Below are 17167 nucleotides of genomic sequence, written 5' to 3'. Positions count from 1 at the left end.
CCCTAGAAAAACATGCTGCCACCCTCGGTGGCTGTGGGCACTCTGATAATCACCTGTGCAGTACCAGACTTGCTCCTAGTTGACTGCCCAAGTGCTCAATTTACGCTGACATCATTGTCATTACTTTTTATGCCTACTGGTATGTCAGGCAGCTACAAAGGGCCTCAATTTCTGCCTGTCACTGGCCGGCTTCTCACTAGTGCCCCACGTGTGATTCATGTGCCTCTTTGCTACTTCAACCTTCCAGCACCATGGGCCATCTTCATTTCCGCTTCTTTTCAGGACTGCAGTGCATTGCCATGACACCCATAGAATTCAGTTGCAGGGATAACGCACCTTGTAGAACTGGTTAAACTTCTGAGGAGCAATGTCCCAGACAGCATTTCCCATCTCAGATAGTATTCATACACTGTTACAACCTGTGCACTGAGTAGAAAGTAGTTTCTTTGCTGCTACTACTTCCTTTGGCTTTAAATTGCAGAAATCAGCTGCCCTGCTCTCTGAGTTCTTGAAGATGCTTCTCAAGGTTTTTCTTGGGCACCCTCACTGCTGACACCATTCTAGTGCCACTTGACAGCTTCCTATCAGGTTGTCAATGCTGGCATCCAGCGTACATGCCCCAGTGCTTCTGTCTGATTTCAGTAGAAATGAGCTGCTGTTTAGTTATTTCTCAGAAGTGTTGGGTGAAGATAATGTTCTTCTTCAAGCACTTGCTAATGTCCAACCAACGTGGGGTGTGTTGGGGGGGGGGGGCGCGTGGGCCAGCTTTGGTGCTCCCTTAGAGTGAAACACACAACAGCTTGTTTTATAGGGGGCTGCTGGCTCCCTCCACCCTCAGTTCCTTCTTGCCACAGGTGATGGTGTTTGGAACTTCACTGCTATCACACTTGCTGTCATTTTATTTGCTTATCTTAACTGATTATGTAACCCTTCTGTCAGGTACAGCCAGTAGCAGCCAGGGCTAGTTCAGTACCTAAAGGTTCCTTTCCATCCATCCAACTCAGAACTGGCTCAAGCCCCGATCCTATAACCAGGGAAAAACACACACCCCACCTGGTGACTATGAGAGGCATTATTTCCCCACACATAAACAGTCTGTGTGTAGAAAAGAAATCTCAAAGAAGGGAGGGAAGTAACTGGCATTAAGTTGGGAAAATACCACAAACAGGGTTTATAAACACAAGCCATGAGTAAATGTTCCACCCTGAGTAGGTTATATACGAGCCTTTTCCTGTCAGGTTTTTAAGTCCAGCAATCTAAACATCCCCTTCTCTTCTCTGCCTGCCCCCACTCCCCAAACAGTTGTTGTCCTCAGTTTGTAAAGAACCAAAGTTCAGAGGTGCATCCACAGAATTCACTTCGCATCACGGGGGATGTGGAGGTTGGGGGACGAAACCTTTTATTCACTCCACTGATCACTTGCCATGCACCTGCCTCTCTGCCACTGCCATGCTGCCTGTCAGTCACCACCATCTGCTGCCATCCACCTCTAGACTGTAACTTCTGCCCATCAACTTCAAATTATTTCAGCTCACCATGATTTAACTCTTACTAAGCAGGAGAGACAAAACATAACTCCAACACAATTAAGAGGCTCCTGTTCTGTATTCCCTCAAAATTAGTAACTATATTTTAGCTGTGCCTGCATTTTAATACAAACAGAACTGGTGTTGGGTCACCAATTAAGTTGATTACAATGTACAAAATACCACTCCATCTGCAACTATCTAACAAATCTAAGCAAAGCAGGAGCAAATTGTATTTACATAGACACCCAGGGTGCTCCCCTGCCTCTGCTCCAGTGAGCTATAATGGAAGCATTCCTTCAGATCCCATTTACACTAGTGAAGAACTTTTTTCTCCCTTTAGTAATACTGACAGTAATTCTTGGTGGTCACTTGATAATGAGTAGGACATCTGCATGTCACCCTCCTATTTGTGAGTCTGTTGATGGCTGATCAGTCCAGTTTTGGAGCTGCATGTCTTGTCACAGAAGAGGCAGGTGTTGGTAGCTCCTGGAGGGGTGCCGGGCAGTTTTTTATGCTTTCTCTTCTTCTCCACCTCTCCTCATCTGCACTGTGGCAGGACCTTTCAAATTGTACCACCCATTCCTGGATTAGCATTCTCCACTGGGGACGGTCTTGGGCAAGGTTCTCCCAAGCATTGACACGGATGCTGCACTACTTCACGTGTGCATTCAGCATGTCCTTATATCGCTTCTGCTGGTCCCCAACACTCTGTCCTTCCTCTAACTCGGTAAACAGAATGTTTTGGGAGGTGCTGATCAGACATCCAAATCATGTACTAGTCCAACAAAGTTGCTGATGTATGATAATGGCTTCAATGCTGCTCATGTTTGACTCTTCCAGGATGCTAGTGTTTATGCACTTACCTGCCAAGAGATATCTGAGAATCTCCTGAGGCAGCACTGATTATATTGTTCAAATGCCTTTCACATGCATAGTGTTGGAACAACCATTGCAGGTATACAAGGAGCTTTGTCTTGTGATAGATGTCCCAGTTCTCAAAGACTCTGTCTCAGGCAGGCAAAAGCAGAGCTTGCAGGGCTCAGACAATGCTGAATTTCTGCATCAATGTCAACTTTAGTGGAAAGATGACTTCCCAGCTATGGGAAGTGCTCCACATTTTGCAGCAATTTTCCACTGACGTCAATAGAAGGGTACATGAGATTGTCCCATCAGCTAGGACACTCGAGGACAAATGTAGACACCGATGCTGCTACAAGGTAATGATCTGGAGAGGTGAAGCTGACAGTAATACTTTAGAGTAGTTAGTAGTCCCTTAGAGGCATTAGGCCCAGGACAGTGCATGCTGAACAACCTCATTCCCCCAGTTTTAAATTAAGTATCAGCCCCTGCAGGCCAATGCCATCCAGTGACCTGCACAAGAAGTTTTTTTATGCTTAGAACATATATTAACAAATACCACATCTGCAAGTCTTTTAGGCTGCAGATGGAAAAAGATGAGGGACGTTTAGCTAGAGGCTATCCTCATGGGGTTGGCTCTAGCTCCACATCAAGATCAGCATTCTAACTTGGCATGGAGTACACATGCTTTGTTGCATAGTGCACTGCCTGCACCAGTGTATACATGGTAGTGTTTCCCCTCCTAGGGCTTGGCTAAGATGACCAAGGAATTTAAGAAGGGTAGATCTCTGGGACTGCATAAGGACAAATCTAAGCTGCTGGTTAATGTGGCCCCACCCATCACAGTGCCATTGACCTCCATGGCTAATTCAGAATGCGGTTAGTCCAGTCTGCTCCTCACCACTGCATCTAGGCAGCAAGTCTCACCTCCACATTCTTTCAATGCCAGAGGCTCTTCAAGCAGCCTAGAACATCCTCTCCCTGTCGGTGCTGCTGATGCCAGACCCTGACACAGAGGAAGCCTGCACTGAGACCCCCCACTTGGTCTGCTCAGAGGCAGTGCTCCCCTTCCAGGGAAGCTTGCTGTCATATGCCCCCTCACACCAGGGGGCATGGACCAGTAGTTCAGTGCGGTCCTCCAGTGATGCAAGGGCCCTCAGTGGATTGAGGTGAGGCTCACTGGCAAGCAGGCACAGACCTGAGGAAGCATGCATGTGCCAGCATGGTCAACATTCTTAAGGACAGTGTTCCCATCACACATCCAGGGAAAGGTCTTTGAACAACCAGCACAGACCTTACAACTGCCAGTCACCAGCGCCTTTCTCCTTGGCACTCACCCCAAGCGAGTGCAGGGGTCACTTGCTGTCACATTCTGCTTTAGAGCACTGCCCCCGTTCAGCTAAGCTCTGGTTGCCATTCAGGACATAGCCCAGAGCTCTGGGCCCCCATCTGTCTCCAAGGAGCCAGTCTTGACACTCATACTTGTCCTACCATTCTAACAGGAGTCCTCTCTCAGGACCCATCCTGTTACTGGCCAATGTTCATTCAGGGAGTCTTGCATAACAGTTGGTTTCCCTGCCACCAGCACAACCCCTGGTGCTAAGGGTACTATTTCCTCCTGTGGCAATGCAGACTAGCTCACAGAAGCTTGTGTGGCCAGTGGAACTCATGGGCCCCCCCCCATGCCTCCACAGATGCCATGCTCGGTAACCAGCATGTCAGAAGGACCATCAGCCTCCCTTTGCAGACAGCTTTCGGTGCCAAAGTCTCTCCACTCTGTAACTCCACCTGTCAAGGAAGACCCAGAAGAGCACCCTCAATGCTTTAGGAAGGATTGTCCACCTACATGCCTCTTCATCCCCTCATGAAGCCATCGTGGGGCCCCCACCTCTAGCCCTACTGGATGACCTGAGCCCATCAGGACATTGTGAAAAGGGTAGCTTCTAACCTTAGCATCCAGAAGAACCATCAGGTGCGCTTTTTAGTAAAATTGGTCAGGTGGCCCCTGCCAGGTTGGCTTTGCCCTTGCATGAGAGGGTGGCAAAGATTGCTGAGACCTTGTGGCAAACTCCTTCTTGCCTCCCATCTCTAAGCGGACACAGCAGAAATACAGTCTATGTCATGACTACCTCTACTCACACTCAACACCCAACTCCTTCATAGTGTAGGCACTTAATCACTGAGCATGCCAAGGACAGCCCAGGGTCCCACCCATCCCCCACGAAAACAGATGCCCAGAGGCTCAGTCCTTTTCAGGAGGAAGATTTATTCTTGTTTTAGCTTCCACCTTCAAGTGGCAAATCACCAAGCTCTCATGGCCCACTATGACCTGCATATGTGGCAGGCTTTGGTTAAGTTTGAGTCTGCTCTTTTTGAGGAAGGCATTATGGGAGTTGGCCTAGTAGGGTGCTACTAGAATGAGAGCAGCACTCCAAGTGGCCTCCAATGAGGCAGACTCTGCAGCTTGCTCCATGGCAACTGCGGTCTCTGCAAGGAGGCTATCCTAACTGCAGCTGTCAGGTCTGTTTGTAGAGGTGCAGCAATCCATTCAAGACCTGCCTTTTGATCGTGCTGCCCTGTTCATGGAACAAATGGATGTCAACCTGCTTGTCCTTAAGGACTTGTGCCCAACTCCACAAACCTTGGGCCTGTGTGTGCCATGCCCACCTACAAGACATGTAAGCCCCAGCAAGCTCAATCTCAGTTCTCCCAATCCAATCAGCAGTTAGCCAAAAGTAGAGACTAGGGGTATAAGAGGAAGCTGAACAAGCAGCCATACCCTCAGCTTCAGGCAGTCTCTATCAGATAGAAGTCTTTGAACAAGCACCACTTTTGAGGATACACCCCAGGACAATATACCTCTCCATGTGCTGGATCAGCCCCAGCTTTTGTTTTCCCATAAATACACAAAAATTGATGTTAGTGCCTACAAAGAGAATCAAGTTTATCAGGACAGTATTCAATTCCACCCATGCAAGGGCATCCCTCCCTCCAGACAGGTTCTGCTCTCTAGTTGATCTCGTTGACCAAGTTTTTTGTGACTCCTCTCAAAATGGTAAGGACGTGCCTCCATCTCCTCAGCCACATAAAAGCATGTACCTGTATGGTCTGCCATGCCAGGCTCAGGATGCTTTCTCTCCAGTGCTGGCTGCCCTCAGTCGTCTTCTCCTCCAGACACACCCTGAATTAGGTAGTGACCATCCTTCCCCCAGTCCTAGCTATGCTTTCGAGGTGAATGAGCAGTGCAAATGTTATGGGAGGGATCCCTTTTCACACAGCCCTACACTTGGTGAAACTTATCTCCAATGCTTCAGACTTTGCTCATCTGGATAACCTCTGAACTCAGGATGCCTTGTCCTAGGAGGAAGAATCCTCCACATAAATGTCAAGAAGCTCCAGGTCGTATGCAGTGCAGGTGAGGTTTGCTTTCCTACCTTTTTGGCAGGAGAATCAAAGTTCTCATGGACAACACTGCTCAAATGTATTACATCAAAAGGCAAGGCACTCTGGTGTTTCTTGCTGCCCTCCCTCCATGACACCTGGTGACACTTCTGGACCTATTGTCCAAGGACCATAGTCAACTGTTGCACCCAGACTTGGAGTCCCTCTGCCTGTTGACATGGCTCTTTCATTGCTGAGTTAGGAGCAAACCTGTTCTGAAGGTGAGAGGTGAGTTCTCCCGAAGAGTTGCAAACCAACCATTAGGCATACGTATTTAGCTAATTAGATGAGATTCTCTGTCTTGATATGAGGCCCCCATACAGTCTATTTTCTACTTCCTCCATTTGAGGTACCAAGGCCCTGCCTCTGTCAAGGTCCATCTGGCAGCTTTCCCTCTGCTGATCCAAGAATGGTCAATGTTCACACAAGAGAAGATGGCTAGATTCTTCAATGGTTTGGAAAAGCTTGTTCCAAGAACTTGGCCTCCTGTTCCACAGTGGGACTTTAACTTGTTCCTCCCTTTGAAACCGTGGCATCATGCCCCCTTTCACACCTGTCCTAGAAGGAGCCTTCCTTGCAGCTATCACTTTGGCCAGGGGTGTCTGAGCTCCATGAGCTAACTCTAGAGCCACCATGTAGTCTTTTTCAAGGAGAAGGTGCAGCGCAGATGTCACTCTTCCTTTGTCACAAAAGTGGTCTCTTTCCACATGGGGCAGGATAGCTTCTTTCCAGTTCTACCCCAACCTTATAGTTCTAGGAAGGAAAGGCATCTCCATGTTCTGGACATCAGGACAGCACACATTTTTCATCTGGCCCACATCAGGAGCTTTTGCCAGTCATCATAGTTCCTTGTTGCTTACACCGACAGAATGAAAGGACTCCTGGTATCCATGCAAAGGCTGTTTAAATGGATAATGTTATGCATCCAAACATGCTATGATCTTGCAGGATTTCAACCTCTTCCCCTGGTGTGAGCGAACAAAACCAGGGCACAGGACTCTTTGGCAGCCTTCCTAGTTCATATTCCCATGCAGGATATCTGCAAAGCTACAACATGGCTCTCAGTCCATACTTTTACAAACCACTGTGCCATCACACAAGTCTGGTACGATGGTGGGTTCAGTAGAACTGTGTTGCAATCTGCATTTTCTGAAACTCCTCCTCCTTCTGGAAGCATGGCTTGTAGTCACCTATGTCAAATCCACATGAGTAAGCACTCCAAGGAAAGACAGTTACATGGTTTCCATAATTGGTGTTCTTCAAAATGTGTTACTCATGTACAGTCAACATCCTGCTCTTCTTCCCCACTGCTGGAGTTTCTGGCAAAAAGGAACCAATGGTGGAGAGGGCTGATAAGCACCCTATAGAACATGGCACGTGCACACCACTCCAGGGGATGCCAAAGCTGGCCCCTACAGGCACTGCTGCAGGGAAATCTTCCAGCACTGGTGCACATGGCAAGCACACATACCTATGATGAATGGACATGATCAACACATCTTGATGAACACCAATTATGGAAAGTAGGTAACTGCCTTTTTTTCCCCCAACCAACTCCCAGAAATATTTGTTGGAACTTATTTTTGAAAGTGTTTGGTTTTCTGTCTAAGGTTTTGGTCAATCTCCAGCTCTGTCTGCCAACATACAGCAATCTTCTGAATTGAAAATTCTCAAATTTTGTTCCAGTCCTGGATATTCTTGATTTCTTTACATTTAGTAAATGTTGTGGCTGCCTTCCTGTTCTTGATGTCTAGTCTACCGTGAGGTCTCCATTGGCTAACATGAAAACTAATGGTTTGGGCAAAATGTGTTTCATCTTATTTGCTGTAATGTACGAGAGACATTCCATTTGAGGATAACGTCCTTATGAAGTCAGGTGAGGTTTTGGTAGAACATACTTATTATGAGTAGGGTCACAGACATCATCTTGATACAGTAACCTGATGGGTTGTTCATACCACTGAGCCCACTTTTCAGTCCTCTAGGGTATCATAGCACCCTGTCCTGCTGAGTTAGAAGCTCTCGTCTTCCCCCTTCCCTGCCCCAGTAAAGGCAGAGATTGGATACAGCCCACAGCAGAGCAATACAGGCACTGAGAGTGGCTCATTTCTGGGAATGCTCAGCCACAGAGATTTGACACAACACTAAGGAGCACAGATCCAGTGGGATCAAAACTGCAGATAAATTCATCTTAGTCTGCATAAACATTTTACACAGACCAATCTGATAACTTTGCCCGTTTTATCAATGAAAAAGATATGCATAGCTGTTGCCCCCCCCCCCCCCCCCCGTAACGATTATTTGCACTGGGTTTGTTAATAAACAAAAGTAGAAAAAGTAGAATTTAAGTGATTGTAAGCAATGTTCCTGCTAATCTTTTCCATCCACATATGGAACACATTTTTCTATGTGCAGCACCAGTAGAGTAAGAACAAAAACCTAGTTGTGGGAGGTCTGCTAATCAGGTGGGCAGGATGTGAATCTCCTCTGTGTGCACAAGCACACAACTAACAGAGTACATTGGACAAATGATAGAAAACAGATCAAACTCAATTACTAAGCAACATAAAACAAAACAGGCTAGCTAAGATTCAGTCCAAGAAGCTTGCTACATGTAATTTCTTACCCTAACAGTAGTTATAAATCTTTTACCCACAAATTGGGAAGCCTCCCAATTTGACTGTTACTTCCTTCTGTTCAATCTTAGATGTTTCCAGCAGTCCTCTTCCTGCTAAGCAGGTGTTATCTTGGTGTTTGGCAACTGCCAATTCCTCCACTGTTTGGTTCTCTGCCTACAAAAAGATTTTGTCCATGGTGGGAATCCTGCGTGTTCAGCTTTAACCCTTTTCACCCCCATAGAAAAGTACCACATCCAAAATGTGTTCCAGAATAAAGGGAACTGGCTACATGTCTGTCTTAGCAGGACCAAGCCTAGTTTGGGCTTGCAGGAAAAACAAGACTATTCACAGATCATTGTCTTGGGTACTGCCACTGGTTTTCATTAGCATATTTAGATATATAAGCAGGTTTATACTTCGTATTTTTAATTTCAATATAGGAATGATAAACACGTACGTTCAGGGGCCTACAAGCTCTTCTATGAAAGGTTGCTTGCCCCATTTTGCATAAAACATATTTGAGTTATGCGTGTTCATGTTTAACAATATATTTCTATAGAAATATGGGGGTTCAACACTACACTAGCAAAATACAAGCCAGGAATGGAAAAAATCCATACATGAATGGAAAGGATTAGAAAGAACATTGCTTGGGCACTGCCTCTTCTTTCTCATTCACATCTCAGTTCCACAGCTATTGATGATCCTCCTGATACTGGAGGAGCTGCTGTTGCTACCACCGTGTCATCTGGGCAGTGGTGCAGATAGTGAAGTCACAAGTCAAACTCATCTGACTTTGTGTGTTGAAATACAGGCCAAGAAGCCTCTGTGTATTTGAGGTTGACAGCACAATGTTATGGAGCAGTTGAGTCCATGCTTGCTAGCTCTAATTATGGCATTTGCCCAACCATAAAGGAAGTACAGGTGGGGTCAGCTGAGTCATGGAATTTTGAAAAATTTAACTAGCCTGGCATCCCCCATGAAACCCATAATGCACATAGCTCAGCAGCCAGACAAAGCTCATGAGATATGCTCAAATAATACCATGCCCCCACTGCACAGCACATCACACCACTCCTGTATGTCCACAGCGTGCACTTCTAGAGGGCACACTACTAGAGGCTTTCATTCTGAAGTGTGGTAAAAGCCCTGTCTAGACACTGAGGCTGTGGCCACGCTAGCCCCTCCTTTTGGAAGGGCTATGGTAATATGGCACTTTGGCAGATGCTCATGAGGCACCACCATGAATATGCAGTGCCTCATTAGCATAATGGCAGCCACACATGCTTTGAAATTGCCGGTTTCAAAACGCATGCTCCCGATGGCAATAAGGAGCTTTTGAAATCGGGGAGGTTGTTTGGAAAGGCTCCCGGCTACATGAGCAGTGTGTGTGTTTTGAAACTGGCAGTTTTGAAGTGCATGTGGCTGTTGTTATGCTAATGGAAAGCGGCATTCATGGAAGCACCTCATTAGCATATGCCAAAGTGCCAAATTACCGTAGCCCCTCCGAAAGGAGGGGCTAGTGTGGCCACAGCCTTACTGAGGGCTGTTTCAGTGGAATAAGGAGACTAAGTGGTGGTGGCGGGAAGCCGGTGAGATGCGGGGGTTGGAGTTAGAGAGGAATAGAGAAGTCAAGGCACTGGGTAAACTGTAGGGGGATCTTAAACAAGAAGAAGAGGGAAACAAGTTCATAGAGGTGTAAGGCTAAGTTAGGCTGTGTCTACACTATGAGATAAATTTGAATTTAAAAGGAGTTAGCTCAATATTAAAACATTATTGACTTCAGTGTAAAGACCATTAGCTTGAATTAGTGAGCCCTAATACTGATAACAAAATGTCGCTACTACCAGATGGATATAGCATCAATTTTGAATTTAAAGGCTAGTGTGGAAACACCATGTCTTTAATTCCAATTTATTAGCCTGCAGAAGTGTCTCACGTGTACCCCACAAAACTACATGGTAACGCTCCACGTATTGCTGCTTCCTTTTTCCACTCTCTATCCAGGTGTGCAGGAAAAAGGTCACAGGAAGCCTAAAAATTTCTGATTGAATTTGAATTCTGCAGCATGCAGGCCTGCAAATATAAAGGCTGGTGGAACTGGGCAGGGGTTCACAGGGCTGATTGCACAGCTGCCTGCCACTATGCCAAGGTCCACAGAGGACGTGCAGTACAGGGAATCCAGGTAGGGAGGGCTGAAGGCACAGCTGCCTGCTGTTGTGCTAATGTCTGCAGTGGACATGCAGCTGATGGAACCAGGTGAGGGTGTACGGGGCTGATAGCATAGCTGCCCTCCTGCTACGCCAACATCCGGGGTGGATGTGTGGCACAGGGAACTTTGGTGCGTTTGGGAGGGGTCTGACTTCTGTTACTGGGTGCTCTGAATTCTGGGACAGTGCTTTGCATTCTGGGATTCTATCATGAAACACCCACAAGCAACGGGGACTAAGGCACTGTGGGATAGGTACCCACAATGCACTGCTCACACTGTTGAACTTGCACAGACAGGGCAATGGGGATGTAGAAACAACAATAAACAAGGGGTCAAATTTCAAGACGCTTTGTGGCCACTTGAATTCAAATTCATAAGAACAATGTTAAATCAAATTTATTAAAAAAATTGAATTTATCGCATAGTGTAGACATAGCCTTAGTCACACTCATATCCCACAGTTTAAGGTAACTGACATGCATATAGAAGAAGCTGGAGACCAGAAACTCCATTTTAATTTGCCTGAATGTACACGTTCAATCCAGCTACAGCTTTCGTGATTATTGTTAAAAGTTATCATTCTGGTCTTAAGTATATGGATAAGTACTATATTCTGTTTCCATGTAGGAGCTGTTAATTTTAGTGGGAAGATATTTTGAATGAAAAAGTATACTCATATCATATTACATTTCAAGAATTAACAAGCACACATTGTATAATACTGTCAGAAAAAAACTTGCAAGCTCCATTGTTTTCCATTATACTGTTTAGCACAATTCATCTGTATGATGTGAAAGGGTAATGAAGGGCCTTAAAATGGATTTGGAAAATAATTAGCTCTTTGCAGTGTGATTTTTAAATCTTAAAATGGTAAAGAAAAGTGAATGCCAATCAGCATTATCTTTCAGATTTCTAGACAGTCAGTATAAAATGCTCTTCACTCAGAACTATGACATTCAATTTCTTTCCTGGAAATTTGTAACTCTAGCTAAAATATATGCACTTAAATCCATTAATAAAAATGTTGAATAAAGGAGTCACTTGCTATGAAAAAATAAAGTGTACAAAATGGAGGGAGAGGGTATGATTTTTGTATGGGACTCTGATTCTGACAAAATACTGCTGGCAAAAAGAGCCCTGAAGTAGCTGAAGCAGCACTTGCTACTGAGTCAGATACAAAAACACACGACAGCTCTTATTCCACTCCCAGCTAGAACTAGTTCTCCCCCCACCCCCACCCCTGTAGAGTATTTACAGAACTATAAAATAGATGTATAAAAATCTGAGCCCCTTGTTAGGCTTTTATTTCTATACTATCAGCTTAGTTAATTTACATTTATCTGGTTTGCAATAAATTCTATAATCTCAGGATGCCATAGTTATATTCTCAGATGGGATGGTTCAAGGCAGAACATTTATCCATATATTATATGCATACACTTATCAATTTTCAGACTGTGTTTTACAGAATGGAGGGATTAAGGCATTCAAATTGTCCATCTACAATCACAAAAGCTCTCAGCATATATCAATGACATTTATGCAGCATCCTAATTTTCAGTTTTCTACCCTCCAGAAAGGGCAAGTCTTCGGTCAAGAATAAACACAGACTGTTCACGTCTAATAAGAGTAATCAAGGCTGTGGTACAGTAATACATTGTAATTTGCTAGCATAGAAAATTATCAAGAGGGGATAGCAAGTATCACACAAGGATCCATACAAAATAGTAAGATGTTACTGTACATGGTTTTTAGGCTATGTCTAATACAGACAGACATCAACTGCCAATATGCAATTTTAGCTATGCCAATTGTGTGGCTAAAATCGACTTATCAGTGGCAGACTTCACTATCTGTTTACACAGAAGAAGGTCGATGGGAGTTTCTCTCTTGTTGAACTTCCTTAATCCTCACCGCGCATAAGAAGTTCCAGGGTCAACTCTGACCCCGAAAAGCGATGTTTCACGCGTGCATGAAATAAACCCTAGGAAGATTAACCCTGGGTTGATCTTCCATGGCAGTATAGACCTAGCCTTAGATTTTACCCAATATGTTAGCACAGGCATTAGGGTAGACAGAAGTGAAAAAGCCCTTTAAAGAAAGGGTAGAACACTGGACCGTACCATTTCTGAACTTTAAAACAAACTATTTAACATCAGAACTCTGGGGTGAATTATTACTAATGGGTGAGATTGTTAGCCCACACAGACACCTCTAGAGCAATTACTTTGCAAAGAGCATGTCTTGAGCACTGTTCTGGATGTAGTGATCAAAAATAGATATCTGCTAATGTATGTGTGTTTGTTTATTGCTGCCCACCTTCAATTAAATATTTACATATCTTGCTGTATGAGAAAAGGCACAGGGAAAATAGCCTTTTGTCAGGCCTATCGTGGGTAGCACCTGTCTTTGCTCTTTAATAAGTTAAAGATTTCATGGACATAGAATGAATAGAGCCTATTCTCATTCTCATTCAAGGGGCCACTCAGTGGGTAAAAGTGTGTATGGATGAATTCTTTCATATAAGGTGTAGTGGGGCAGAGAAGTTCTAGCTCCACCTCTTGGTTGTGTTTTCACATTCATGCCAATCAAGAGTAAGGGCGGGGGGGGCACAATATGTTTTTCACAGCCTACCTGTTGATATTTCACACGGGATCTTGTAAACTTCTAAAATTTCTCACATACCTTAAAACCCTATACAGAAATTCTTGGAACAAAAGTCAAATGACAATTTTAATAGACTTTAGAACAGAGTATATGAATATAAAACACTGGTTTGCATTTCAAAAGTTGCAGGAAGAGAGCCAGTCATTTTAAACAATCTTCTACAAAACATATGCCAGTAGATTACATAAAAGATGCTATATACACAATATAAAAAAGCAGAAAACAATCCTCACTGTAAAAATAATTTAAAACAATCTTTCAATTTAAAATATCTCCTATAGCACAAACTAATACATTGTGACATGCAAGTGGAAACTAAACATACTGCATTTAGTGTAGCCAAATAAAATCTGTCTTAAAAATTGGGCCACGAGACAACATACCAACATTTTCAGATGAACACAGAAGGCCATTTTTAATACATCTGACAGTCTCTGAATTACTTAACTAATTATTCTATGTTTAAAGAATGGCTACTATACAAATTCCAAAATGTAATAAATATTACAGCAAAATATGAATAATCTAAGCCTGTAGAATTCTTTTGGATCAGCATTGCAAGAAAGTGGTTAATAGAAAACAAATGCTTCATTCACTACTATATGGTGCAATTTTACAAAATATTTATTTATAAAAGCATGAAAACAAATTTGCAGTTTAAAAAACCAAAACTTGTGGCATCCAGTTTTAAGGCAGCCTAGCACTTGAAGATAGATTTTAAGAGCCAATTTCAGTAGCTGCTTTGCTTTCTAGTACAAAACACTGAACAAGGAGATTATAAGGTATCATTCTTTGAACAAGAGACAGAACCTCAAAGTGGCATGCTTGCTGGTTGAGTTATGGTTACACTGCATTTTACCAAAATACTTTAGAAAGTGTAAGCAGTTGCCAACTTTTTGTGCAATGGAGAGGGGATAAACTAATTTAAATTATAAGCACTCAACTAGGAAAGATCGTCTATTCTTCCTTCCATTGTCCTAGAAGTAGGAGATTTACAAATTCATAGCAGCTTGCATATTAACATCTTGGCAGTTCATCAAAATGGATTTATGCAAGCTATATTACACGGATAGATCTTTTACATGGTGACTTGAAAAACTTCTGCAATTTGAGGATCCAATATTTGTTTCTTTAACAAATATTTTTATAACATTTCTTACTGTCTTGTTATAATTATAAGCCATTATAGACAATACTTCACATGCATGAGCAATATCAGTCATCCTTCAAAAATTCTAATTAAACATTATGCTCTTCAGAGCACTTTATATAAAGTCTCAGAAAGGCAAAAACACAAGTGCTGTCTTGCTTTATTTTAACTATCTTCTCACAAGATCTCAAATATACACAGTAACAAAGCAAAAAGTAGCTGCCACATAAAGTCTTGGAAAATGCCACTGTTTAATGAGACAGATTATTTTTAAAAAATGAAAAATTTAGCAGAAGCACAACAAGGATTTAAATAAACCAAACAGTTATAAAGCATGAGGTGTGAAAATACCATTCTTTGGTCTAGATTAGCTGTTCCCTTTATATTAGTTTAACATTCCAATGGCTTTTCAAAACTCTTTGAAAGTAATACACTTGAAATTAATTAAGCAAAAATAGTGTGTATATACACGTGCGCACACACGCACACACGATCACACAAATGAACTTAAAAGTTAAGTGACAACTGCTTAAAGATACTCTTGGTACCTTTAAAAACAGAATTAGTGTTGAATGCACAGTTACAGAATTTTATTGAAAAAAGTTAAAAACTATGCATGAAATTCTGTTTTAATTGTTTATAAACAATCCATGTGTATGGTTTCCTTGCCCTATGTTCAGACAAACCCTCATTCCAACATGCCAAATCTCCTATTGCTGGTGGGAAAGTTCCTGTAGTCAGTCAATTATTACCTTACAATTTGTCTGATGGACAATCAGTTCCTGCAGCTTCATTTTTATATTCTGGTTCACCAGCTGCATCTGGTTCAACTCCATCTTCCCCAAATCCAGTCTCCTCTTCTCTCTCTAGAACATCCTCCTCCTCCATGCCATTATAGAATTCTTCAATTTCGCTTTCATCTTCTACATCTAAGCTTGGACTATGACAAGAACCACTATCACTACTACTTCCACAAGAACTAGAAGATATTACATCATCTTCGGAGTCTGAGTATACTTCAGCACCATGGAAAATGTAGCGATTTGGTGGTAAAAATAAGTATTGAGTATCTGAAATACATTTAACCAAAGAAGAAGAATCTGCTTTATTATTATGTTTAAAATACCTATGGTACAGTGCAATCTTTCTAATTCCAAAAGTGCAAGATTATGTAAAAATCTAACAGGAACAAGTTAAGACCATTATAGTCAGTTATCCTGCATTTAGCAGTGGAAAATGCCAGATGCTTAACAGGAAAGCAAGGCATTCCTTCTCTCTTTTCCCATAACATACACTTGTTAAATACAAAGTATGCATTACTGTACAAGAAAGGGATAATCTTTCCTGATGCCCACTTGTGATCAATTTCAGCCCTGAAGCATGAGATTGAAATACTGGTTCCACCTCTCTGGGTCTGGTGAGGTCGGAATCTGACCAGTCCTGAACAAGAGAATTTGCCAGACCAGGAAAGGTTCCCTGCCAGGGGCCTCCAAGCTACCCCTCCAACCCCTGCCATTGGGCTACTCCCCTACCTACTGCTGTTACCCAGGGTCCTAGCCTGTGGCTGCTGCCAGGCAACCGTCTATGCCGCGGGACTGCCATGGGAAGCTGACTCCGGTCCATGCTGGGGACAGAGCTCCAGACCTGAGTAGCTGCCCCTGGCCCTGCAGGGCTGCTGGGGGAAGCCAGATCTTGTCCCAGCCAAGAGGGCTGCCAGGGGAAGCCAGCTCCAGCCCAGAACTGGGGCCCAAGCCACGTATGACTGCCTCAACCCCTGCAGGGCTACTGGAGGAAGCTGGACCCAGCCCTGGGCTTCTGGCAGACACAGGGTTGCTGGGGGGGGATGTGGGCTCTGCTTCAGCCCCCACTTCCCAGAACTGCTAGAGGATATGAGCTGCACCCTTCTGCCTAGCTCTCTGGTCCAGTGACATCCCTCATCCTGCCTGACAAGGGATGTTGCTGGACTAGAGAGTTTCAGATTAGGAGTTGCAAACTGCACCCACAACAGTATTGGTTTTCAAGGCATTCAATATTAATATTCACAATTACCAAGTTGTTTTTGAAAAACCGTATCTCATACACTTGCAGCAATTAATTCAGATAACTAAATGTTTATATAGGTTACATTAAGATTACTATTCCCTTTTATTTCATTGCCTCTGTTCTTGAAGTCTAATCCTTTAGTGCACTAACAGATTTTGTTCACTTTTGCTGAAGCAGAGCCACGTGAATGCTTTAAAAATTATCCATGACCGATTGACTGTCTGCCTGTCTGACTATCTCCTAGATATATTCTCTCCAGTCAGAGAAGATAGGAATATTTAGGAATTTTCTTTAACTGTGTACATCAGACATAGTTTGCCAGTTTTATCCAATCCGCTACTCTATTTTAATCCAATTAAAGTTTTATGTTCTTTAACATACTGATCACCACTTCCATATCAGCTCACTGGAGTATCTTTTTACCAATCCAAAGAGCAGGGATTAGATTCTAAATTCTTTAAAATAAGGAGTGTTGGTTTTAATGAGGTAAATATATATGGTTATAAAACAGTATAGTTTAAACAAATGGGAGAATTCCACTAACGAGCATGGATAGAGTACAGCTTTCTTACAGCGACCTGTTCTGTCTCCTCAGATCTGTAGATGTCTTCCTAAACTCTTAGGATTAAATATTAAATTTTACTACAGT

The 17167-nt window shown here is 43.2% G+C and overlaps 1 protein-coding gene across 4 annotated transcripts in view; it reads right to left on the bottom strand.

Moving 5' to 3' along the window:
* Positions 1–11965: 11965 nt before the first annotated feature.
* Positions 11966–17167, bottom strand: part of SIRT1 (sirtuin 1) — a 40388-nt gene continuing 35186 nt past the window's right edge. For all 4 annotated transcript variants that reach the window (XM_075000194.1, XM_075000193.1, XM_075000196.1 and 1 more), the window contains one exon: positions 11966–15545. In XM_075000194.1, the coding sequence (XP_074856295.1) occupies positions 15229–15545 (317 nt within the window). In that variant the 3' untranslated portion in view covers positions 11966–15228. The remainder of the gene's footprint in view (positions 15546–17167) is intronic.

This window comes from Carettochelys insculpta, chromosome 7 (assembly GCF_033958435.1).
Source record: "Carettochelys insculpta isolate YL-2023 chromosome 7, ASM3395843v1, whole genome shotgun sequence".
Taxonomy (NCBI): domain Eukaryota; kingdom Metazoa; phylum Chordata; order Testudines; family Carettochelyidae; genus Carettochelys; species Carettochelys insculpta.
The sequence above is the reverse complement of the archived record's forward strand: the minus strand, read 5'-3'. Positions and strand labels throughout refer to the sequence as shown.